This window comes from Boleophthalmus pectinirostris, unplaced genomic scaffold, assembly GCF_026225935.1.
Source record: "Boleophthalmus pectinirostris isolate CB_2022bp ecotype Guang Dong unplaced genomic scaffold, ASM2622593v1 HiC_scaffold_7, whole genome shotgun sequence".
Taxonomy (NCBI): domain Eukaryota; kingdom Metazoa; phylum Chordata; class Actinopteri; order Gobiiformes; family Gobiidae; genus Boleophthalmus; species Boleophthalmus pectinirostris.
In genome coordinates, this window is record NW_026571473.1 from 20,412,624 (window position 1) to 20,439,375 (window position 26,752).

At 38.3% G+C, this 26,752-nt stretch overlaps 2 protein-coding genes across 2 annotated transcripts in view; one reads left to right on the forward strand and one right to left on the reverse strand.

Moving 5' to 3' along the window:
- Positions 1 to 8,733, forward strand: part of hcn2b (hyperpolarization activated cyclic nucleotide-gated potassium channel 2b) — a 43,251-nt gene extending 34,518 nt beyond the window's left edge. The window contains exons 7-8 of the mRNA XM_020940063.2: positions 1,114 to 1,278; positions 5,046 to 8,733. Of these exons, the coding sequence (XP_020795722.2) occupies positions 1,114 to 1,278; positions 5,046 to 6,007 (1,127 nt within the window). The 3' untranslated portion in view covers positions 6,008 to 8,733. The remainder of the gene's footprint in view (positions 1 to 1,113; positions 1,279 to 5,045) is intronic.
- Positions 8,734 to 11,218: 2,485 nt separating this feature from the next.
- On the reverse strand, positions 11,219 to 22,731 carry LOC129412057 (DNA-directed RNA polymerase, mitochondrial-like). Its single transcript, XM_055164850.1, has 6 exons — positions 22,619 to 22,731; positions 18,826 to 18,924; positions 18,679 to 18,751; positions 16,324 to 16,415; positions 14,295 to 14,368; positions 11,219 to 12,109 (listed from the first exon to the last, which is right to left on the reverse strand). The coding sequence occupies exons 1-6, from the start codon at positions 22,657 to 22,659 to the stop codon at positions 12,060 to 12,062; spliced, it is 429 nt and encodes a 142-aa protein (XP_055020825.1). The 5' UTR covers positions 22,660 to 22,731; the 3' UTR covers positions 11,219 to 12,059.
- Between the last annotated feature and the right edge of the window lie 4,021 nt (positions 22,732 to 26,752).

Genomic DNA, 26,752 nt, shown 5'->3' on the forward strand with positions numbered 1-26,752 from the left:
GACTGCTCACTGTCCCATTCAAATAAATAAATGAATAGAAATGAAATGCCATGGTTTTGCAGCAGCTCATTAGCTTCATCCTGTCAGTCCTGCTGGGTTAAGTTCTTTGTAGTCTGTTCAAATACAGTAGAACAGTGGATCTCAAGATTTTCACCCCAAGTACCTAATAAGCCTCATCTTGATTTACAGAAATAACAGAGAGAAGGCCAAACACAGAAAAAAATTAAACAAATATTGCATTATGTCTAATTTGCATCAACCGTCAAAGACATTTTCCATGAAATAAAACTGATGTGGGACTAAACCATGTCTACCATACCAAATTGTAACCTGGACAGAACCCTGGGGTACCTCATTTTGAGAAACACTGCTCTAGAGACTACATTGTGGGTCCCATACGCATGCTCATAATGTAATGTTTTCTCTCCTTGTTGAACCACAAGTCACAGCAGGTCACCGTTTCAGGTGCAAGGCTTATGGTTGTCAAGACAACACTAAACCTAGTCCATAGAGGAAGAAGGAAGAGAGATTCAGCGGGAGAAAAAGGCAACATCTGAATGTAATGAAGCACCTCCAAATATAGAGAGCTTCTGTCAGCTGTCAGTGCTGTTCTAAAATATTATTGACATGGACACACTTGGTAATAGTGTTATTGTCAAGACCAGCAAAATAATACAAAGTCCAGACCAAGCTCATGGTGACTGAAGCCAACAATGGACCATGCATTTGAATAACCAAAGTGGTCACTTAATCAATGATGTGAACAAATAAGCTCCGACTGTGTGCCTTTGTAAACAATACCTGGTTATTACAGCCGCCTTAGGGCTTTAGTTAAATATATGAAGCTGATAAAAGGATGATTGATAAGGTTTAATTGTAACATTGGATGCAGCATGTGTAGTTCCAATACACTGCCTTGTAATGCTTCAAAAGACTCATCAATCAAATATTCAAATGTATCAGACATAAATAATGAAATGTGAGTGGTTCTTTTGTTATTCAAATAAGCAGAGCTACAGTGAAAGCAGGTCAGTCCTGAATCACATTTCTCTTATTGCTGAATGACTCTTATGTTGTCATGCGTTCATGTTGTATTTGTGGTCTTGCCCTCAGAGATCTGCCTGCTGACGAGGGGCCGGCGCACGGCCAGTGTCCGTGCAGACACCTACTGCCGCCTCTACTCTCTGTCTGTGGACAACTTCAACGAGGTGCTGGAGGAGTACCCCATGATGAGAAGAGCCTTTGAGACTGTGGCCATCGACAGACTCGACAGAATAGGTCAGAACACCTAGACCTGGGTTTGATATTTTACATTTGCCTTTTAACAGACAGCAGGAATATAAAATATAAAATATATAATATAAAATAAAAAGAAATATCAGATTTTAAAAGTGTAATCAAACTATTTTACACATTCCTGGCAAAAACATCTTTATTTAATCAGGCTTATAATTACGACAGCACCTGGCATACTGTTTCTACTGTTAGTTTCTAAAATCTGGCTATATTTGTGCTGTTGAAAGCTTTACAAATGTTTAGTAAAATAAAAAAAAGAAATATTTTCTAGTCCTCCAGTGAATAAAGTATAGTCACGTATCAGCCTTGTATCTTTAACTGAATCACTATGTGAAGGCTGTGCACAAAGCCTCTAATTATATCCCTTTCATACAGATTTACTGGCACATTAAGCAGTTAAAAAGGACAAAGCAGAGCCAAGGCAGAAAATATCAAAGTGATCAAGATGTAATTTGTGATTCGCATCATAAGAACGTAGCCACAGACAATTAGCATTTGCTCATACAGGTATTCATCAGGAAGTGACTCATTCAACAAGAAGCCTATATTTTCATTGCAACAGTTCAGTTCATAATGGACTTCCTGAACCATTTTTTTTAGAAATTATCATACATACAAGTTATTTTTACATGTTATCATTGCTCATACTAACTTTCTATGTCCAAATAAATGATTGAACCTATTGCAAATCTCATGCAAATCAGTACATGCTTTTGAAACCAATAATCAAAGTCATATAGCCAGAGCATACAAAATATTAGACAGAACATTATAGAAAAGCAATGCATTGTGAACAGTCTATTGTCTGTTCTATTACATTTCTATTACAATGGTATAGCTGAACATCCAATTTATTGACCTTAGAGGTGAGAATAAAATGGCAACTATCCCCATCCCCTTGTACAAAGCCATTATAATCAGCATAAAACAGAAGCAAAAATAAAGCTGTAAGTGCAGCTATTTTCTACTATATAGTCATGGAGTTAGATGATTGTCTACGTCATGTCAACAATTTCTAACTGGGTTCAACTTATTTCTGACTGTTTTCAATACATTTTTCTGTTAATTGCCAAGTCAAATTAGCATTACAACTTATTTTCAGATTCCTACTTCACTAATATTAAATTTTTCATGTAATTTGGAAATAAAATCTAGTTCAATAAACAAATTAAATATAAACCACTTTTACTGCAAGATAAAATATTTTGTACTATTAAGTAGTAAAGTAGTATTAGTAGTAAATATTTTGTAGTATTCTATTTTATCCCACTCTCCTTTGTCTCCCGTACCATAGCACTCCGACAGTCTCACTACCAGCCATGAATCACATCTCCTGTTTAATTTCGCTCAAACTGTGCTAGATTCAATATGTTCTCATTGTCCAAATATCCTCATTGGACTTTGCACTCGCTGAATATTAATCACACATGTTTTATGTTTGTTTTGTTTCTTTCACTCAATAATGAGCCAAGCAAACAAGACAAGACTGACAGTGTCCATGCCAAGAATATGAATGCTGCTGAAACTAAACTTGCCCAGAACTTCTTGGAACAGTCTCAAAGTGAAGAAACTTTTTTCCAAAGGCCAATCAAAATGCTGTAATCAGTGTATATTTCAAAACTTGTATTGTTAAAAGATCAAATTCAATATCAATTTTAAGTGGCCATGGCTAGTTTTGTTTTGTTACTTTTTTATTATTATCCTTATTAATCTTGCTTGCAATTTATTCTAATTTGCAGAAATAAAGTAACAATTTAGCCAAATTTAGTTCTAGCATTTCCTACTTGTTGATGTTATATTTCATTATGCTGTTTTGAGAAAATTCTGTTCACTGTTTAGTTCATGGCACTGATATTTGTAGCCCTTACACAAGCACATACAGGGATCTGCTTTATAGTCCAGTTCTTCTGCAGTTAGCAGAGCTCATGGAAATATTCTGCCTTTCTTATTGTATGATACAGGGGGATTTTCTCATCAGTCACCCCCTGAGCGTGGTCCCTGCCATGGGTCCTTCTACATGCTAAAGAGGCTAAAGAGGCTGAAGAGGCTAATGACTCACCATATCATTCTCCCACCATGATCCTATTGGCCAGGCTCACAGGAAGCACTTTGAAGTCTTTGATTCTGTCTCATACATGACTGGCCTATACAATGTCCCTGAGGAAATGATGCAGCGGTACAGTCACCCATAGGTGTAAATGCTGGTTTTGTGGTTGGTCCACTTTGGCCTCCACCGATTTACAGGGAATTATGTGGATGGAGCAGTGAAGGCCACAGGCAGCCAAACGCTAACACCCCAAACCACATCATCCTGTCCAGTAGCAGTTGGTGAAAAGAGGCTTTTTGCAGCTCCAACATGGACTGAAAGAAAGAATGGTCCATAAAGTCAATAGATGCTTTGTGTGCAAGGAGTGTGAAGTGTTTTGCCAAAGGACACAATGCAAGGTTGAAATGAGCGATTATACCAAATTATGCAAAAAGACATCAATTATAGTGTAGCTCGAGCTTGGTCTTGGCACATGTGTTAATGCATTTAATGTTAAAATGGCCTATACATTCACATTGAGCCAAAGGTCAAATAATATAGCTGTGTTATTTAATTTCGTTGACTTAATTGTTCATGAGGAACAGGTTCTCTATTACTCTGTAAGATTAACCACAATTGAACCACCATAGCAAGGAGCAAATCGCAAAGGCTACAGTTATTTATACTATAAAACTTACTCTTTAAAAAACAAAAAAACACTGTCTCCACGGGGTGTCATTAAGTATACAATCTGCTAACCCTGTAGTTTAAACTTCCAAAAACAATTAGATATGTTTCCACAACCACTCATCCGTATTCCACATCCATCTGTACCAAGGACTCACCTCTCTCCCTGATTGCACTGCAGTCGTTAACACTCACATAGTGTGCAGCACCTGATGCGGTAAGAATAGGATCACTTTGGTTTGCACTTCCCTTTAACGCCTGCTTCTTCCTCTGGCACTCCTAGCCTGACACGACACACATCTGATGATTCTCACTTAGATTCACCTAGAATAGCAATATCACCTATTAATGATTGATACAAAAACAGGTAAGATATGGGCAGCAGATTACCAGGAGACAGTATAGATATTATAGTGAAGATCTATGCACAGTAGATGGCTCATTAGTGCTTCATGTCGATGTGGAAGCAGTCTAAAGAGCCAAATATAGAGTAACATATTGTTGCAGTGTGTGCCAATCAAGAAAGAATACAGACACATCTCACACTCTGGGGGAGGCATATGGTCCTCGGGAAGCTGTGAAATACTTCAGTGTGTAATAGAAACCTACAGGGATCTAATGTTATTCTTTATATTAGGTTATACACTTTTGAAATTAGGTGTTAACATGTGTTGTTCCACGTGGGACTGTCACCTGTTTCTGTGAGTGGGACTAGCATAATCTGTTCCCCATGATCAGGTGTTCTCCCCTGCTGACAGAATGAAAAATCTCTTTACATAATTTCCGAAAAAATACACCCATTTTAAAAGAGGAAAGATAAAACATTTACAGTTTAACAAAGAAACGTTCACTTTTTAACACTGTTCTGTGAGTGGTACAATGTTAACTATCTCACCCATCATTGTTAGGCTCGTATCTTAATAGTAATTTTAAAAAGCATTTATCTTTCAAACTCCCTGATGCTTCCGCTAACCTGTTTTCCCATCTGTTTCACTCCACATTCTAGGAACTAATGTCATAATCTCTGTCATTGCAGGAAAGAAGAACTCCATTTTAATGCACAAGGTTCAGCATGACCTCAACTCAGGCGTTTTCAACAACCGCGAGAATGAGATGATCCAGGAAATCGTCAAGTATGACCGCGAGATGGTGCAGCACGTGGAGACGCCGCGGCCCCGTGCCATGTCCCTGTCCACTTTAACCCCGCCTCTTCCTGGGGGGATCTACCTTCCCCCTCCTTCCTCTACCCAGCAACAGCAAAACTCAGCCATCGCCACCTTGCAGCAGGCTGTGGCCATGAGCTTCTGCCCTCCCAACCAGGGGGGGTCACTGCAGTCTCCTCGGATGGTGCGGCGCTTCCAGGTGATGCAAAGCCCAGCGTCGGCCTCTCCACTCCAGTCACAGCTCATTGCTTCTGGTGCCTTTGCCTCAGTCATGTCCAGTCCGCCTGTTCAGAGCCCCTTAGCCACTGGGGGGCGATCTTTCCAGTACGGATCTAGCGGGCTCACTGGGCCCACGTCTGGATCACAACTCTCCCTAGTTCAACAGCACATATCCAGCCCTGTTCACCGACCAAGCACCCATAAAAGCACCCATTCCTTACAAATGGGAACCTTGAACCAGGACGCAAGGGCACTATCTGCATCCCAGCCGTCCTTGCCCCACGAGGGGTTGCAGCCAGCCATCCCAAGTCCTCCCCAGTCCACGCGAGTCTCCTCTACATCAATAGGACCTCCTCCACAGACCCCATCTGGACACACTGCTGTCCGGAGTGCCATTCCTCAAAGAGTGATGCTGCCACACCAAATGTCTGTAGGGGCGTTTCCTGCAGCGTCCTTACCTTCACCCTTTCAAGGCTTTGGGACGGGGGCCGGGCTGACAGTGGGGGGCTTGGCACAGGGACTTGGAGACTCAGGGCTACCCAAAAAGGACTCAATAGGGAGCCTTCCAGAAACAGATCACGTTAAAGTAAGATCAAGGTTATCATCCAACTTGTGATCTCAGTAAAACTCTTTTCAGCAATGAGGGTACAGCCACTTTCTATGGTCCACCCTCTGACTTGCCGTTTGACTATATGAATGTATGAATGAGAACTGAGTGGATTCTAAGTGGAGACTGTGTACATGGAGAATTTTGATATGTTCATTAACTCAGTAAGTGCACAGAACTATAGAAGTAAGGTAGCATCTTCTCAAAATGTCCTAAAATATTTTCATTTATTTCCAACACGTCAGCTTTGAAATGTATTACTGATGAAAGACCGAATGAGACTGATAGTAATTCAGGGACCTAAATCAGAAAGGCTATATTAGAAATGGGCACTTTTAACTCTCTGTTGTTTAGCTGGGTAGTTGTATTCCCCTTATAGGTGTAATAATAAGTATAGTATTTTAAAACAATTGTACTTTAAACAATATTATATAGAAAGCAGTATTGAAAATGACCACCTTAATTTCAGTATAATAGGGCAAAGCCATAATTTATGGGGAGTCGGAGATTGAAAATGTTGTTTTTCTTTCTTTCTCCTCGTCGGTTGCCTATACTGTCCATGAATAATTAGTCCAAGCATTTTTCGCTCTAAAAACTCCAAAAGTGGGACAAATTGCTTTGTTCCAGCAAAGCCATTGATTTTTACATAAGAGTATTTGTGTTCTTTAAAGCTACATTAATCAATATCTTTCATAAAAGTTTTAAATTGTAAAACATTATGGTTGCTTTCTCAAGTATCTACAGTACAGCTAATTCCATAACAGTGTAAGGAAGGGATAACAGACACATGGCCAAGACATATTTAACCTGGTCAGCCATTCTCAGTGAAAGCATCAACCATCCAATCAATTGAAGTTGATTAATGTTGCTTTAAAATGAACAAGGAAAGTTTTATTTCAACAATTCCTTTAAGAGTTCATGAAATATATGATTTTATAAATAAGTTCATAATTCCCTAAAGTATGCTGATCTGATCTATGATAAAAATCACTGCCAGTTACTTCCAAGGATTTTGTACAAATCAAAAGTCATTCATGAAACCACTTGTCGTCCCCTGAAGTCCTGTTCATAGTTGGTCATTATGTCGAAGCCAAAGCGACTCATGGTAAAGTCACTACAGCCAGAGCTCTGCCAAGGTCAGAGCACGACAGTGTGCCTCTGTCACTACTGCCTCTAGAAGAGTTTTATGAGACACCGAAGACTATATCTAAAACTATAACAAACCATTACACTCCCTCATTTTCATCTGTCCAATGTCAGCCCATTACAGGTGAATGAGGGCTGTTAGTCTGAAACGTCTCCTCTGATTGACTTTAAAGTGCCAATATTCACTTCCTTTTACCTTATCTTACTCCCACTCACAATTTAGGTTATCCTTCAAGTCCAAGTATTTCCACAGAGCACTTTGTTTTCAACGCAAATGATTCACCCAGGGACTCATTTACTGAAAGATAATTAAAACTGACTGTGTTTGTGTCTTTTCCTGGAGACACAACTTCCAAAAGTACGTCCTAGGTAACTTGGGCATATTATGTAACAAAATATTGTGCAAAGGATGGGGAATTCTCATCACAGGAAGCTTTTCCCCTTATGGCTTATGGATGTTGAGGATGTTGCCAAGTTTTCATGTAAATGTAAAAACAGCCTGAAGTAATGATCCAGCTGTGAACATTACACAAGTGAAAGACAGTGGCCAAAGTTTGTCCTGACTCCTGGGCATGTATGCAAACAGTGGTGTTACATTGTTTATTGACCAACCATGAGAACAGTACACTTTGATTTCTAAAGAGAGCAATAACGCACAGGCAGTCTCAGTAAAGTCACTTTAAATAGAGATAGAGATGCAATATTTCATGTCCTAGATCAGATTTTATAACATTTGTTCTGAGCTTGAGGTTTAACCTGGTTGTAATTTATGTGTACACATGTAAAGGGACTATTTATTTAGCCTAGTTTACTCTAAATGTAGGCACACTTAAGAAACTGTTTAAAACATGAATATGCTTTTCTTATTAGAGAAATAATTATATTTATTTGAAAACAAATGGCTAATTTTAGACTATTGCATTTCACGTCATTGCAGCTTGTATTGAGACAATGGCAGTTGCTGTGGCCATGGTTAACTTCATTTTTCCATTTTGTTACCTTTTCTGAGTTCATAGCAAACTTTGACACCACAGTTTGTACTCTATGCATGTTGCCTCCAACTCTGTCGATGCACTTCACAGCTCCTCCAGCAGCATGTTATGTAAAAGGTACAGTGCTCAACTGTTAGCTGTTAGTTGTTCGCATTTCAGTGCAGCCTGAAGGGTTCACAGGCATCTGGCACACAACCCACCCAGATGTACAAGTCATGTGCTTGTATATCTGTAGTAATTCTTTGGAACTAAATAGTCTAATATGGTTTATTATTATGTTGATAATGTTGCATTGTGTGGCCAAAAGCCCCATTCCTATGCCAGAGGCACCACTATAAACAATGCACTTTTTGCCACTTGTGCATTCTTTAAGATGCTGGACAGTTTGAAACACACAGTTCAGAACCTTTGCTAAATGGACACTTGAATCTAATACAACAGTCGCCAGTGAGTTTTGATTTCACCCACACTCACACATCTAAAAGTGTGCAGCATATCTATAGTGCCTAGATTAAGCATCACTCATGTTCTATACTCCTTTTGTGTGGCTGTACAATAATGCAAAATTATAACAATGCAAATGTCACTATCACCTATAACCCACTGCAATACATGTATAAAGACAAATAATAAAGTGTATTTATACAGGACTATGATACTCTTGTGTGTTTGGATTATTTGTGTTGGCCTTAAATGTCCTTAAATCTTAAATGTTTACAATGGGAGCAGTATTATGCATTTTATATCTTTGTCCATTTGGGGCCTGGCTCAGACATTAATTAGAGGTTTCTCTCACCTACAGTTACGGTCAGATCTGCAACAAACATCAAACATACTGAAGCTGTAGATGCTGAAGCTACAGCAATTAACAAATAAAGCAGAAAACATGAGATATTGTAAACTAAACAGAAAGAGAACATGTGTGATGAATTCATGTGTTATAGGTTCCAGTCTTGAATGGAAAAGATGATTGGAAAAAACAGATCAAACCTTGCTATTAAAAACATATCTCAATCTCTGAATTCTGAATAAATGAGGCTTCAATTTGCAAAGAAAGTGGCAGTGACAGTGTGAGCTCCTCCTGATGTGTCATCTGATAGTTATTAATCCACCAATCTCTCAGGTGACTGACCCCTGGCACCTCCCTTTTAATCCTAGCTCAGTCCATTCTGCCCCCTTCTACCACTGCTGCTGAGTGCTAGACTCCCATGATGTCGCGGTGATGCAGATATGGCGGGGCGGCCCGGCAGCTTGGCAACGAAATCAAAGCTGTCCCACACGGGGCAAGTTGAGTGGCGCCTATCAGCAGTGGCTCCCAGCTCTGGCCTCCTGTGTCGATAAGCACCGACACATTCCTCCTGTGGCTGATGTTTTGATTCCTCTTTTGAACCTGCATACCATGTTGTTTACTGTACATTCAGAGAGCATGACATATATGTGAAGTATGGAGAGCCTTCAGTTTACAGCACAGTATGAGTCAGCCTGGATTCTTTCAAGGACAGAAATTATTGGTAAAAGTTACTAGATGCAGTTTTCAGGGACACTTTCCAATCAACGTTTTACCTTGAACGTTCATTAAAACTCAATAAACCCGACTGTAAATGCACAACTTGCACAACTAGAGCACAGAGTAGTTTTTGAGTTAGTCAGTTATTAAATTGGTGTAAAAGGTTATTTGTCATTAACATGTTATTGGAGATGGTAATATTGCATTTATGAATCTTACTAATACCATCCAAATGTTATGACATTTACCATCTTAAGCCTCATGATGATTAATATTTTCTGTTGACTCTTGAAAGTCCAGAGCCCAGAAACCAGACAATGTAATAAAGATCTTCTTACAAGGTAAAATATCAAACAAACAAAGATTAATAATGCCAAGCAAATACCGAAGATGCAGGAAGAGACTATAAAGTTGCTAGAAGGTTCCATGGCTTGATGAAAGAAAAACAGGAGAGCTAACCACTCTGCCACCACGAACTACACAAAAATGACCGTTATAATATATATGTATGTACTGTATCTAGTCTAGAGAAACGCTGCACTTTCTCATTTCCTGAGAGAGTTTGATCCATTAGCGCAGTACAGGACCGTGGACCGACTATCGACTCCAAGGGACATAGACGCCCCATCAGGATACTGGGCAGTCTGTTTAAAGGGCATCTTCACTCTCATCATGTAAACTGTCAATGTCAGATCCAGTTTCACATTGCATAAACTGTAATGGACCTACTGTGTGGAAGACTGCCTTTTATCTCACAGTCTTCTCTGAACCATCCATCTACTCATAAACAACAAGTAATGTGGCAAAACAATCTTTCTTGATTTCACAAACCTTATTCAGGTGCTGGGTTTTCTGCATAAGCTTACGATCTCCTGTGAATGAAGCAGGTGAACCAAGAAAGGAACCAATTTAACTCACTCACTTGCTTATCTTCAGAGCTCCTAAAAAAAAACTTAAAAAAAACTTGGGGTATCATGAAAAAAAAAATCTACTTTGAAAGCTATATGCAAAATGGAGCTTGGAGCACAGATGTCAAGGAAGAGAAAAATTGGAGGAGTTTTGAAGTTTGGTGCTGATGTAAATTTGACAGCTCAAGTGATTACTGCCCCATTTATTATCACGAGACAGGAGAGGTTGCATGTGATTACAGCTAATAAAAGTCTAATGAACCAAGTCAAACTATAAAATTCTAAATGTTGTAGTAATGAGCTCAGCAGTATTGCCTTTGTACATGACTTCCATTTGATTCTTTTGTCATTCATCTGTCTGTGTTTTGAGCACTGTGGCTTTGAACACCTTTGTCTGAAACCACTGCTACATTCTCAGTAAATGATCAGATCTATTTTTACCTTTAGGAGCAACAATAGCCCAGAAAAATACGAGTTGATTAGTCAAGTCTTTGTGGTAGCTTTAAAAAAAAAAGGGCATTCATCTTTCTTTCATACACACACACACGCACACACACAACGGAATTGAAATATGCAGATATAACTAAATAACAGCCCTGCGCCGACGCCCTATTCAAGCACGAGATGCCTGGCTACTTCTTTGAAATATGAATTGAATGAGAAGACATTTTAAGAAACACATTTATTTAGAGGCAATTGTTAAGTGCTTAGTCATTCCAGAACGACCAGAAGTAGGCAGACACCATGATGACTATGTTAGCTGTATTGCTTTATGTCTGAAGGTTCAGTCACTTATTTTCTCAAATGTCTCATCAAGTACAACCTGCTGGAAAATTCCATGATGGGCATCCTGTTGTCTGGTTGGGATCAGATGTTAGATGGAAAAGTGAATAGACAGGTCTGCACTCTGCACAGCAGGAAAATGCACACACGCCAACCCATCATGAGGTTAGAGTCTGTCAGCTGAGTCCAACAGGGCATAGGGATTTATGCATTTCAATCTTATGGCAGCATAAAACTCCAGTTATTGTCCAATTCAAAACAGAAGTCAGACATAACATTATGACCACAGACGATAGCGTCAGAAGAGAATGGAGTTAACTAAAGGCAGAATAGATTTAATGATGGTTAAAAAAAAAACAGTGTCAAGCATTTCTAAAACTGTGTGGTGTCACTTTTGTGCTCATCCATCAAATGAACACTGGGCAATCAGCATGGTTGTTATTGATGAAAAGACGAAGTATTTCTGTTTGGAGCAGGTCATAATGCCATGTCAGTGCATTTGTCGGACTGAAGGTTTAACACCCCTGTCCACTGTTGATTCTCTCATCTTCTTCGTGGAGAAGTAGGCCACCTCTAGGTATGTTCTCTGTGGGGGACCATCTACAGACGAGCGCCTGTGAACCAGGACAGGCCCCTGAATCAATGCAGACTCCACCAGACCTACAGCTTTCCTGTGGCGCATGTCAATGTCACTCATCTCCATGACTGGTTCACCTGGTGGGGCCTCAGCTGAAGAAGAACGTCGAGTCTTTCACCAGCTCCAGGTCAAAATCACCTGTACAGGCAAAAGACAGGTCATGATGTTGATCTGTGCTGCTAATTAAATACACTGTTTTGTAGTGATTCTCCAACTTTTCAAATCTCAATTGCAACTTTACAGGCCAGGAAAACTAAATGAATTAAAAAAAGAAACATTTATAAGCTAGAAGTTATTCTCCAGGTACATCAGAACCTCTGAATAACACTAGAAGTCATCAGTGTTACCTCTGTCACTGTTTGACAACATAACTGGAATAAGGTTACTCCATTTATTATAATATTATAATTGTATTATAGTTTATTATACTCTTTTAGTATTTAGTAATTTTAGTAATTATTATGATCAGTAATTGCATACATGGACTTAAGTAAATATACTGTAACATTAATTATGAAGGTAATAAAGCCATGTTATATAGCCTGTAAAAAAAATTGTACCATACATGTCTGTCTTTATTTTGCTTTATAGTTGATGTTGTGTGTTATTATTGTTCATTGCTCAGATAAGCCTTAAAGCACAACATCTTAAACCTACAATCCATATAATATTTCTTGGAAATGCCACACATCACACTGTTTGTCCCAGTACAATGTAGTTGGACTTAGGGACTTGGATACTAATTTTAGCCCCTTTTAGGTCCTTTGCTGAAGCTTGTGTGCTCTCGTTGGCAGCTGTGTGCCCCGGCAGAAGCACCAGTGTGAATTATTAAGGTGGGGCCATAAAAAGTTAGTGATAGACAGAAGAGAAGTGGAGCCGAGCTATGAGCTAATCAAGTGTGGACTAAGTAAGTTTAAAGAAACAATTTGTTTTTCTTTGTGCTTTTGAGACTGTTATGTCATCATAGTAACAGACAGACAGATTGTATCCATGATGACATAATGCACTGTGTGAAACAAAAAGAAAACAAAAAACAAAAAAACTGCCCCATACGGTGTCATGCTGTGCCGTCTTAAAAGAACAACAGAACAACAGATTGATTTGCTTGTTAAGCCCAAAGCAAAGAAAATCAATCTGCAGCTATGGAAACATGTTAAAACCACACAATGTAACTTTCTCTAAGTTTGGCATTTCTAAGTTTTTAGTTTAAAGAAAAGTAAACTGATTGGAAATTCACTTAAATTTGTTTATGTTTTAATCATTATATCTGTTTTTTGCATTGAGTAAATATCAAGGACTAATACCAAGGATAATTGGATAATTGAGAAATCTTCACATCAAAGAATTGATCATTGATATGCTGAAAACATTATGGAAAGTGAAACCTTATTTTCATGTATTTTAAGCAGATCAGCGTTAAAGGTTACCCAACAGAGTCAGGAGGATTATGCTCAATAAACCACATGTACATAATAGGAAACCAGTCCACAGACGATTATAACAGATTTCTGATAATGATTCAAGTATTGAAGGGGAAATATTATGGACATTCAAAGTCACGCTCTCAGTCCACACCTGACTGGCCTCATCCCCTTTAAGCTGATTATGCAGAGGGGGGACACAATTAACAACAATCAATTTGTAGGAGCCAGCTGTCTGACAGTCCAGTGCAGATGGAGAGGTTACATAAGAGCAAAGCTAGCACCCACCTGCCTCTAAACCTGTAGACAAGCAACAGCGCCTTTGAACAATACAGCTAACATGTGGCCAGAGATAACATGCCAACCACGAAATCCTAAAACTCCACAACATAAAGTTATTGTTCACAGATTGTAACTATGATAACATAATGCATAAGTTATGGTTCACCCAAATAGGAAATGTTATAAAAGTATTGTAGCTTTAATAGTGATAAGAATAGTGTAATGTTATATAGATGGTAAAATAGTTGGCCTTCATATGTTGATGCCCTTTTTTTAAATTTCAGTCCAGTTCTTTTTGACTTTGACTGCCCTAAGAAGTTTCATTATTAGATATTGCCTTTTGGCTTTCTGTTTGTGTAAGCCTTAAAAAGTTTGCAAAGATTCTTCTACTGCATATAAATACCAAAGAGCAAAATGTCATCAAACCTTCTGTTGTGATCTTTTGGCTGTGTACCAGTACAGTATAGCTGAACTTTAGAACTCGGGTAACCTAAGCTAAAGCTCCAGGACATGAAAAGTCGTCATTCACCCAATTAGGAAAAGAGGAGACAGGAATCGGAACTGTGCCCCCGTTTCAAACAAAGCTGAGGAGCAGAGGAAAGGCAGTGTGCATAACTAACCTGTCTGGGGCACTTTGGCCAGCAGCATCATCAGCCTCCTGTACTCCTGGTACTTATTGTTCTTGGCTTCAGTCCTGTCACAAAGGGAAAAACACCATTGAAGTCACAAGTTAATGACCCTCTACAGACAAGCTGGAAGGTCACAGAGTGTAAACACGTCCAGTAGAAAGTCAAAGACACTGAACAGGGAGATACATGATCGCCCATGTGCACGGGAGAGCTGAAGTGGTGGTGGTGGCTCGATATTGAGAAGAGAAAACAAAACTTAAAACTGTATTTGGATTCACTCTGACAGAGACAGCATGATAATACCCAGTGCCTTGATATTTAAATGTGCACTATGTAACTTTTCTTCTGGAGAATATGTGTCTCCATGAAGATGTTACTGCTTTGTCTGGAACTTTCCATGGTATAGCATTAAACTAATCAGTCTTACATTTATTCACTTATATTTTTTATTGATCAAAGATACCTTGAAAAACATGTACAAATTTGACCTGCACATTGGCGTGGTGGTGGCCCTCCACCAGAAAAGTTGCATAGTGCCTCAAGCTGATTTGACCGATTATTGTTATAGTTTGAGAAGATAAGTAAACAATTTTCAGTTTAAATCAAATAAAAACTCTGGATAGGCAAAAATGTCAGCTTTTTTCATATGTCAGGAGATGAACAACATGTACAGACTGGACAAGTATATTAACTCACACTTAGTTTTTCATTTTAAAGAAGAAACTGAAGTTTCCTTATTGTATGTAGAAGGACATTTAATCATTCGATGAAGAGAAGGCAATAATACACAGAATAATCTTGCTTATTTGTAATTGGCTCTACTGTGTGCTTGCCTAATAAAAACATTCCAGTCAATAGGACTTTTACAATAAGATGTGCCCTAGGGAAGCACATGGCAACTTAGTATTCATGTCATTATGGACCAGAGATGCATACAAGAATTATAATTGAGTTTAGGACATTGTTGAATACTGAATCTGAAATAAGGTATAGGGGTCTGTTAATGTAGCCTATTATAATGAATATATTGAACAAATATGCTTGAACAATAGCCAATAGTCCAAGCTAACACAGTGCCAGTTAAAAACTCTATAGACAATTTTGAGACCTAAAATTGGGAGTTGAAAAAAGTAGAGAAGCCCAAATAGTCTCATTTGTCCCGCCGTCCTTCCCACCGGAGCCTACGCGGGTGAATAATGTGTTTTGTCGGCTTACAGAAGAATAATGTTCGTTGTGGGGGACAGAGAGAGTGTGAGACGCAGGCTGCACTGGAGTCAAGGCTGCGGAGAAGGTGTCCAATTATCCCAAAGAGAAAAACACAGCGCCGCGATGAGCATAACCCCGCCTGGGGCCAGAAACGCACACTCAAACTCACACTGCACAAAATCATTTTATGTGCCACAGAAAGATAAACTGTGGCACGCTAATAAACTTTTACAGTCCCATAACTTCTAATGTGAGATGTTTGATGAGGTAGTTTAATATCCTACTGTCTGTTTGGATAAAGTAATGACGTGTGAATAACTGCTGCCATTTTTCAATATATGGTGGCTTTTGCTTCATACATTAAAAGTCCGTCAGTTAGAATTGATATTGAAAATGCTTGTCATAAGTGGGTTTATACTGCAATAACAATTTACATAATGTATTTTTAATTGTGTCAAAATTAAAATGAACAATAGTACCTACATTTAAAAAGCACATTTTTATTTATTAAGGTTTTGATAATTGTCTTAGACCACTTATGTGCATACAGTTCATTAAAGCACCACTATGTAACATTTCTGGCATTCATGGATAGTAGATAAAATTTAAACACTACTTTGGAACCTCTTCATGATGATTAGATACATTTAAGCCATGTTCGTGAAAAGTGACATGAAATACATTCTTTCATCTCTGTCTATTTAGCTGAAATGTCACACAATTTATAGCAACTATGTTTTAGATTTTCCACATTCTTCTGAAAATAGTTTGAAAGTAAGATTTTTATTTAAATTTTTTTTAAACTAGTACTTACATGGGTCCTGCACAATATTTTTGGAGCAGAAAGTTGGACAGGTCTTGGAGGATGGGTTGACTGTGCAGAGCGACAAACTGTTCCCGACAGATCTGACAAGGCAAAAGGCAAAAGAGGGAGTCAGGGAGGAAGACTGTGAGTGAAGAAGAAGAGTCAAACGTAACCCAGAAACTCCTAGGACTCTCAGCCCACATCTAGCAGAGCAGCATATCGGTCATGGCACACTGCTCAACATTTAAGAAACCATTGGAGAAACAGGGCTCCCAAGACAGGATCATTAAATATTGACCAGTGTCTCGGTGCATTAGGCAGCTGTCAGTTTGTCAGCAAGGATAAATTGAATAAGACGTGCACTTCGGGAAATTATGCCAATTTATTTTAAAAAGTAAACAGAAAGTAGAATGTTAAAAATGGCTCTCATGAATCTCTCATACAGTTGGTATATTACCATTTGGCTATTTGGTGTCCAAACATGATGTCCAAGTACATCTGGTTAATGATTTTATTTGAACAAATTAAAAATGAATTTGAGCAAAATTTGTTCCAGTACAGATATTGTATAAGCAGCTCTTGAGGTCAAAACAAGTCTGCTGTGTACTGTATGCATCTCAGCGTTTTATTGTCCGATCAGGAAGTGTGCTGTTAGCATGCCAGCCATTGTTAGTATTACTGTGACGCAAACTCCGCTCTGGCCTCTGAAAGTTTTGAAAAGCACTTATAAACTCATTACCGTGAATGATAAGGATGCTCTGAATGCATTAGTTAAGTGAAGAATAACTTTGTACCACTGCAAAACGACTAAGGAACTGTCACTGTTTTTCACATTTTAAGACAGTACAAATCAGGTACAGGGTCTTTAACCGTGTGAAATTGCGAACTGACTGTGCTGAAGAAACACTGTCGGAGATTGGGACTGGCAAACTTGAAGTAAATTGACTTGCCACCACTTGTTTATTCCACAGGTTTGAGCCCATCTCTCATAGACTTAAGTCCTGTGTCATGTGCTTCTCTGTTGTGTGAATTATTGAACAGCTTGCACCTCTGCTCTGTTCAATTACCCTTGTAACGAGCCGGGCACATGCTAATCATGAAACACACTAATATCAGGCAGGGGAAATGCTCTCAGATCGGACCGCCTGATTGGTCGACCCTCCTCAGCTGGCATAAAAGTGTGACTGCGCCCAGAGTCTACGTCTTACTGAAAATTGGGACTTTATGGTAATTTGATCCATTTTATTCAACACTGTGTCTCCATCTGCGCCTGTTGACAAGCCAGTTTTTCTGAGCAGGACCACTCATTTATTCTGCACAACGGGTGCTTTTTAATGGTGCTACCTGCAGCTCCTGGACAGCCTGTGGCTGAGAGAAACTGGTGAGACAAGATGAAGTGTGTTTTACGGGCATCACCAAGCACATTTTACTGCCCTCAACCAGCCATTAGTTACAGACACAACTAAAGATTTATTTTTTATTACATACTGGGACAAAGCTTAGATTAGTTTTCTTAAAAATAGAACTTGCCTCACATTGCCATCACTCAAGACTATACGTGCAGAAAATAGACTGCAATATCACAGTAAATGTTTTTCTGCCATTTTTGATACTTATTTACAGTAGGAAAGGTGGGTGACAGTAATGATAATCCACACTCATGGGTCTTAGTAGTGCTGGGGAATATGGAAAAAAAGATGTCTTTTAGTATGACAAATGTTATTCCTTATGGACAGTTCACCAGTTCTCTTAAAATGTATGTTTTTGATCTGGGAGATAATCAAAGGTGAGTTAAATCATCGCTGTGGTCAACAATACTATATTTTGACTAAGATTATTGATACTTTGCAGTGACATCATGCTGGGGGTATTCTACGTGTATCTCTAAGGGTGGAATTTTTAAGAGTTACTATGGTGATACAATGCACATATTAGCAAATACTGACAAAAAAGTTTTAAGACTGTCTGAAAACTCAAAAAAACCCACACAAAATGGATTAAACAGCACATTTAGCACATTAGGAGCCTGTGATCAATACGAGTGTTCATGGTCCTGTTTAGATGTTTGATTTGTGTGAGTAACTGAAAAACTGTTGGCTAATGAGAGCTGTGACACTAATTTTATTTGTGAGAGTTGTTTAATAGTCAGCTCACCTGTTGTAGTTCCAGTTAAAACAGGTATTTATGGTTAGATTGCATTAAACCAAAAAAAGAAAAAAGCTCAGATTAAAGTCTAATAAAGCCTCACACAGAGCAGAGCCAACAGTTAGCATCAAACTCCCAGGACATGTTCATGACATCAGCTGCAAAGTATCGATCTGCAGATGTATTGATAAACATTATGCAATGATATTGATTTAGTACCTTGTTCATGGTGTCCACAGTAAGGGCATGGGTCCAGTAGCAGTCGTGCACAGATACAAATGTAAGACCAGCACTAAAAGAACAGAGAAACAAATCTTAAGATCAATTTCTATTGTTTGTTAGAAAAAACAGTAAAAGTAGTTTTACCTGTGGCAGTGGAGTGACGTCAGCATCATGTGTGTGGAGTCCAGAGAATGGATGAAGTTTGGAGGAAAGGCGTTCTTTTGTTTGACTGTGTCTGGTCTCCTAAGAACGACAAAAGATATACATATAGAGTGATGAATATGAGTTATTAAACTATCAAATGGGTAAATTCTTTCTTTCAAATAAAGTTACAATAAACTCTGAATTAAGTCATTCTTAAGCAGTGTGTTTTCTTACATTGGGGGTCGTAAAAAGCATCAATCTCTAAGTAAACAACTACTGCTACAGCTTTTAGATAAATTGCATATGCTCTTATGGGAATCATCATTAGAGCTTTTAATGTTGTGAGCATGAATGGAAGGAAGTGCATAGGTTTAATCAATACCGTGAATAACATATTACAGTCTTTATGCACTTTTTTACTTTTTTTCTAATGATCACTGCACTTGTCAGTGCAGAACTGAAATTCACTGTATCATACTTTCAGTGTCTGTAATTTTGCATTTTGCCTGAAATTGTAAAACTAAAATAGAATCACTTTTGAGATTTTGATGACATTTGTTCTCTGGATAGCAGGACTGTTTAACTGATTAATTGGTAAATGGCATCTTAGTCTACCAAACTTTTAGTTAGGCGGCTAATTATTTAGTTAGGATTTTAATGATGACCATATCAGAAAGGAGAAAGCATGAAGTGAGTTTGGGAGTAACTGGACAGTTCAATCTGCCTTTTCACTTATAAAGATGATGTTTTTACTAGCACTTATCTGTAATACATAGTCATTTTTCCAAGATGCTAATAGTTTTGAAAGCTTCTGCCAGTGCCATGCCACACCCCTTTTAGTCAATTAATGGATGCACAAGGTCTTGTCTTTAGTCGACTGAGAATTTCTTTAGTCTTTCTTTAGCCTTTTTAGATAGTACAGGAGTAAAATGTCAAGGTAATATAAATACAGTGTTGCTGAAAATGTGCATGGATGTGTGGCAATCTGCTTCTCAGAGCTGCTATTACTGTGAGCCAGTGCCATTCAAATCCTCTGGGCTGCCACTGAGCACAACAGTCTTCTAATGGGAATAGAGAGAGGCCAAACCCGAGCACACACATAATATACAAACACTACCCCCTCTGCCTGTCTGTCTATAAATCAGTCTCAATTTTCTCCTCCTGCTCTTTTATTTTTGGACGTGCTGTTTTTAGGCTGAACAAAAACACTTGTATAAAAGATGTGCTAGAAACCGCAGTCCCTCTATGTTTGGATCCAAACTTTTTCATCTTGCACATTGAGCTACACCTCAGCTCCCATAGGCCTGACTCAGCGGAAAAGTTGAAGGGTTACTAGACTAGGCCTAAATTTAGATTCCCCTTCGAGCATTTTGGTGTTTGTAAACAAAATGACAAGAATCACGTCAGACTTTCTTGCTTAATTAGTAGATGGGCAGTATTCTAAAAATGATTGATTTTAAGATATGCTAAATTGTGTCTGTGCACAGCAGAATGCTAGTTAGTTCACTGTGTCTCAGATCTAATAAACAACCTATTAAAATTCAAATTAATAAAGTAAAGCCTACCAATTATTTTTAAATGTAGATGACTTCAGTTTGTAGTGTTGTCATAATATTGATTATGCCTCAACATTAGCATTAGCTAATCTCTCTTTCTAAACACAGAAGTATCGTCCACTCAAGTGTTCATTTGATGTGTGTAGTAGTTCAGTGTTGTCACTCACAACACTCCAGTGTCTTATCTTTAACTATGTATAAATTTTAGCACGACTCTGCAAAAAAAACATAAATAGACAATTGTACAGGAAGTAGTGACACTAACAGTGTGGCTGCTGCACACTGTAGAATCCAATAATTCCCAAAAAATAGAAAATAGAAAATTACATATAAATAAGTGTAGTAAGGTGAAAAGTGGCATAGGACTTAATTTGACAGTCCATTAACGTTTGGTGAGATACTTGATCCTCAACCAAAGCCACATCTGTAATGCTAATGCTTAATTAGCATTAGAAGACATAGCAAAGGAGAAATTAAATTCAGTCAACTGAACAAAAGTTTCGATCAAAGAATATTTGTCCAGTTGACAGAATTGTTTTTTTTCCCTTTGCTATGAATCCTACCTGGACAACTGATGGATTTCAAGAACATTAGCAGACATTAGCCATGCTGATTATATAAGGTCATAAATAAACAAATACACTTGTATATATAACGCATTTGTGCTCATGAGCTCGGTATTGGGTCTGTGATGTAACTGTTATTATGAAATGTTTGGCAAACTTACAGTAGCAGCCATGCACATAAATAAGGGCGACGACTCTGATGCTGCTATTAAACTTGTTCATTTAAAGCAACAGCAGAATGAGCCACTGTGTCGCTGTTTGGCTCAGGACAGAAGCACCTAAAACATTAATGTCTGCCCTGACAGCCAGATCATGTCGAGATGGTGATTTTTGGAGCTGCGTGCGTATTCCCACAGTTGGGTCCATGCGAGGCGTATTGGGGACGATGGTTGTCAGTCTTGCCCTGTCCCTCTCTTTCTTCCAATGACCTCCCTAACCCCTCTGCTGAATACTGTCGCCCCTCACCACCAGAGCAGCCAAGCAAACAACCCTAAAACCCTTCTCCAGACAAGAATTTCACTCACCATTGAATTTAATTTGCCAAAACTCTGTGACCAGGCAAAACATGCGTGTGTGTATTGCTATATCCAATACGGTGTTTTTGGATAGTAATCCGCTGTTTATCTGTGTATTCTGCTGCATCAATATATTCGATTTTTTGACAAGGCCCAGTGCCAACTCTTGCTTCAACAATGTCCAATTTTCAAGTTTGAACCACTTTTGCATAGTCCTATAAACATGGTGTTTATGCTAAAAAAGTTTCAGCAAGCCGTCAAAAAACCTAATAAATGAAGTTGAAATAATTTTTTTTTAGGAAAGCCATGGGCATGATTACTTTGGTGGGTTGCAACTTTCCTGGATGTCATTGGATGACAAAGCAAGGACTTCAGTGGTAACTGAAGTTGCGTGGAGTTGCTCAGAAGTGACAGATTTGTCAGATTTGGAGTGAGATTGTGAGTTTGGTAAACTTATGTTATGTTGTTATGCTATAATTATCTGAATAACTGTTAATATGTCACGTTAATATATTAACGCCTATTCAGCCTGTTGTTCTTTATTCTACTGTTATTACTATAACTTGCCTTTCAAGATAAAATGACGGTTCCTGGTCCCTGATTTTATAAAAAATTATTTTCCCCAAAAAGTGTGACTTATAGTCCGGTGCAACATATGTTTTTCTCTTCTTCATTACGCATTTTTTGTCTATTTACTTATACTCCAGAGCGACTTATAGTCCGAAAAATACAGTAATAGTGTGGAGCGAAGGAGGAAAAACACAAAATGGAACTGGTGTCTTGGAATTTGACAGTTGTACCTGTCACTGTCCACACCCTTTAGAAAAGCTGCACTAGACATCAAGCACAATAGTGTACTCCTAATCCAGCTGGGCAATTAGAGGAAATATCCACAGGAGACGGAGGCTGTTTTGTCAGTTAATGTGCAGTAATGGTCTCAAGTCCTTTACATTCACTCACCTCAGAGCTGAAAAGAAAGTTTCAGGACATTTAGTTTTCAAACTGGTCCATGGCCAAACTTTAAAACTTTTTTTTTTTTTTTAGGTCTCAGCTGCTTCTCTTTGTCCTTGTTCAGAGCCACTAATATGAGATAAATGGTGACAGAGCTCACACTAGCAGAGCAGTTCAGGAAGTAGAGACAGGAGAGAGAACTCACTCTTTGGTGTCATGGCTGATCTGCAGGTTGATGTGCTGCATGGTGCTCTTCACCTGTGGAGACAGAAAGACAAAAATATGAAGTACCAATTTTCAGGGCATGGAAACATTTGCATTTTAAGAGCTGAGAATATTATATGCTGATATAGCGTGTCGTGACAAACAAAGTAAAAGAAACAGTTGTACAAATTACTTTTCTATATCTTAGACATGTAATATATAATATCCTATAAAAACAATTTCTACCAAGCATTTTCACAACATTTCAAACCACTGAAGAATCAGTAATTATTCGGACTAAATCAAAGCCTGTGGCCACTTAGATCAAATGTCGTCCCTTTGCTGCTATAATTGTATTAACAACAACCATTACAGTTAATGAAAATCACTTGACATTTTTTTTATTTTAATTGCATATGTATCAAGAGCATGGTCCATGTTATGAAAGCTAAAAGTGAACAGCCAAGAACCTGAGTAAAAGTCAAACTAAATGCAGCTCTCCTTTTCTCCTAAAATGTTTTTCACTGTTTCAAAGATCCATGTTATTAATAAGGACAGTCCCAGTCTCCCCCATAACATCCAGACAGAGCATTTTCGGAGGATTAAAGAAAGCCCTAAAGGATACAGAGCATTTTCAACCCCGGATTACTGTTCAAGTATGAGCTACGTTCATGGCTTCAATAGTCTACACAGTGTTCTCTGTTGGCACACTTTGGCAGCCACAGACCTCAGCTAAAAAGCAGATTAAGCTACTGTACAGCACTGCTTTTGGGTTTTCTTACTAAAAGAAGACACCCACACACGAGATACTGTGTGAGGGGTGACCTAGTCATGCCCTGTCAACTCTGTCACTACAGCCCTTTTCCTGCCTGCTGCATGAAATGAGGTGCTTACAGTAGTGCACAGAAAATGTCAGGACCAGTCTGGCCACACACACTTTCTTGTTCAAGAACACATAAGGTGCCTGTTATATTACATGAATCCAGTCAGCATGTCAGTAAGGTGGCACCAATACAATATTGGCATCAAATATCACCAATTTATCCTACTCCTGTCCCTAACACCTTGCAGTCCAAAACATACCGTTTTACACACGCACACCCACATGCACATATTTGCATACAAGTGAATGTTAAAGTTCTGCCTATTGTTTTGTTTTGTTTTTTTAAAGGTGCACTGTGTAACTTCTCTGGTGGAAGGTCCACCACTTACTTGTCTCCTTGGAAATGTTTTGTTTGGAATGACCTGGAACATTCCAGGTAATATCTCCATGGAAAGAAGCAGGTGGCAGACCTCCATCAGAAAAATTTTGCAGTGCACCTTTAACTGAATGGTTTTGTGACTAATAGTGGCAATCACTACAAAAGAATATACAGTATTATTCTTTCGTTTTCGAGGGTGTGGTCACAGTGTGGCAGAGTGCATGGAGGGTGTATCCTGTTAGCCTGTGTCTATGACAGAGGCAGACTTCCCTTGACCCTTGGATGGACGCCTGGGTGAGAACAGTCCACTATCAGGGACTGATACAACTGGCATCAGGCACTCTGCCCCATATAGCTTTAATGTGTTTACCTTCCACTCACCCTACACTAATGCATCTGAGTCTGGCATCTGCTCATGCCTTTCCTCTGACACATTATGTTGCATTTTTATTCATGTTACATTCAAAGACAAAATTGTGTAGATACTGAAAGTTATCCAAAATAATTGTTTAAAGAAGGCTATGAAGAAATACATTTAAATCAAACTATCAATCACATACAATATAAGAGGAAATAGGAAGGCAAATTCACACAAATTTACCATATACTATCACTATATTAAAGCATTTGCACAGGACGAGAGATACTAATGCTACAAATACTAATCAAATCTGGCCTAACACATCATTAGGAATGGGACAATGGTTCTGAATATTCACAATAATTAAAGGATAAGTATGAAAACTGATTTACATGAATTTGCTTGCTTTTAGGTCAGAGTGATGCATGTTTAATAATCTTAATAAGGACACAACTCAATCTGTGTAGCTGTCCATGTTTATAATTCTAATATTAATTATAGATCATTCAATATCCCTTTTTAGGGCAACAACTTTTTATTGCATATTGAAATGCATGTGTGGTTTTCTATTATAGCTTATTAAACTCAATTCCTGTGCTTCAGGAGGATAAAGTGGCTGAATGGCCACAAACATTATTGAAAAGATTTTGAAACCTTGTCTCAATCTCAATATGAATGACAATAACAGGTTTATCTGGGTGGTTTCACACTGGGACATGCAACTGAACTACCAGGCTCTATGAAGCATTCATCTCTTTAGTAATGCTCTCCTTTCTGCATCTGGTATTTTCAAATTGACTGTGACCTCATGAACAGCTGACAGGTCACTGGTCCCTTGAGTGCTCAGACTGCTTTAGGAGCACGATGTATAGAGAGAGAAAGTGTGTTTTCACATGTCCAAAAGAGTAACTCACCAGAGATTTAGCCCGTTACACTGGCTGTGTACTGATTCAACTGGGTTACTCAAAATTTTATATTTTAACTGAGAATGGAGCATTGCATAGAGGAAACAAAATTGGGTCTCTGTAAATGGAGGCGAGAGAATATGGTTTTGCATTTGAAAGACCACCAGTCTCAACTGATAGAAATGGATGTCACAGTGGGATGAGAGGACTTCCTACAGTAAAAATAATTGAAGCAGTAGTTGTTATATTGGCTTTTTGGAGGGAGTGGGGGACTTGGACTTCAAAACAGAAACTGAAACGTATTAACGATTTGAGTATGTTTTTGGTGAATATAGCATTTTCAAAAGATAAAAGGTCCCATGTTGATCTAAATATGTTGGGTTAGCAATTAATACCCCATTAAAGTGTGATACCCCATCTTAACACTGAGCTGGGTTCAAGCATGATTTTACTGCTCCCACTGATAATAGCACCTGCAATTTAAAAAACAAACTATTTTTACACATTAATATTTCATCCCATACTTATCTTACAACTTTTCATCAAAATAAATGATCTGCCTCCTAGCATGCTGTGATTGATTATGGATACTTTTACACTCGTTGCCCTTCCCAAAGCAATGCTCTCACTCTGAGCTTGGGGCATAACAAATGACTGAATATTTTGGGGGTTCAATTTCAACAACTTTTTCTTTGTCAATGTCTTCCCTGTTTTAAAGTTTAAAAGTTTTGTTTTGTTATGAAAACCTAAAAATAAAATTATTTTTTTAAAATGTCTCTTCTGTATCTACCCTGAAACTCCAAAGCATTGCTCTGAAAACATGCAGCCGTTTTGAGATGACTACATGCATAATAACTGCATGAGCTATTACATACTTTACAGTCATGTCCTCAAACAACACAAAGACAAGGGCCACATACTGAGATTACAGAGCAGTAATTAGTGGGAAAAGTGTGTTATGGTGTAATTAATCACATACTGTTTCCAGGACACTAATTTTACAGGCCTATCATTACTTTGGAAATACAACATGACTGCCAAAACAAAGTAAACTCCACCTTGTTACGCACTACTGGTTGTCACAAGAATGAAACTAAAAACATTTAAGGCTTAAATGAAGTGAAAAAAAATACACCTCTGTGCCAAATGGTACAGTAAGTACTTGAGATTGAAAGCAGTGCAGCTGAACTTGAGATATGCTCTCTCTAGGGATAGGCATGTCTTGTGTTATACACAAAGATATGAAGAATTCAGTATATAGATGGAAGAGAAGTTATTCTAAAGTTCATCATCGAGGTGATTTAGTTTTGGTTAGGTTAAACAATACTGGCTTAAAGCAGATCATTGATTTTGTGTTCTACACACAAATAATGCAATAATTCATCTTGCTGCACAAGATTAAACTGATGTTGCAAGCTTGTCAGTAAATTGGATAATAATACATACAAATAAAATTGGAATAGAAATGTGTACAGGTTTCTCTAAAATAATACTTCATAATAATTTAAAGAATAAACTAAAGATGAGAGGTTTATGGTTTGAAGTATATCAAGCTTGTCAAAAAATGCAAGCCTTCCTTTTTCTAGGGCACGGCACAGTAAATAACAGAATGTGATGCTCATCATGAAATGGTCATAAAATGTCATGAAGTAGAAGTTGCTGTCATT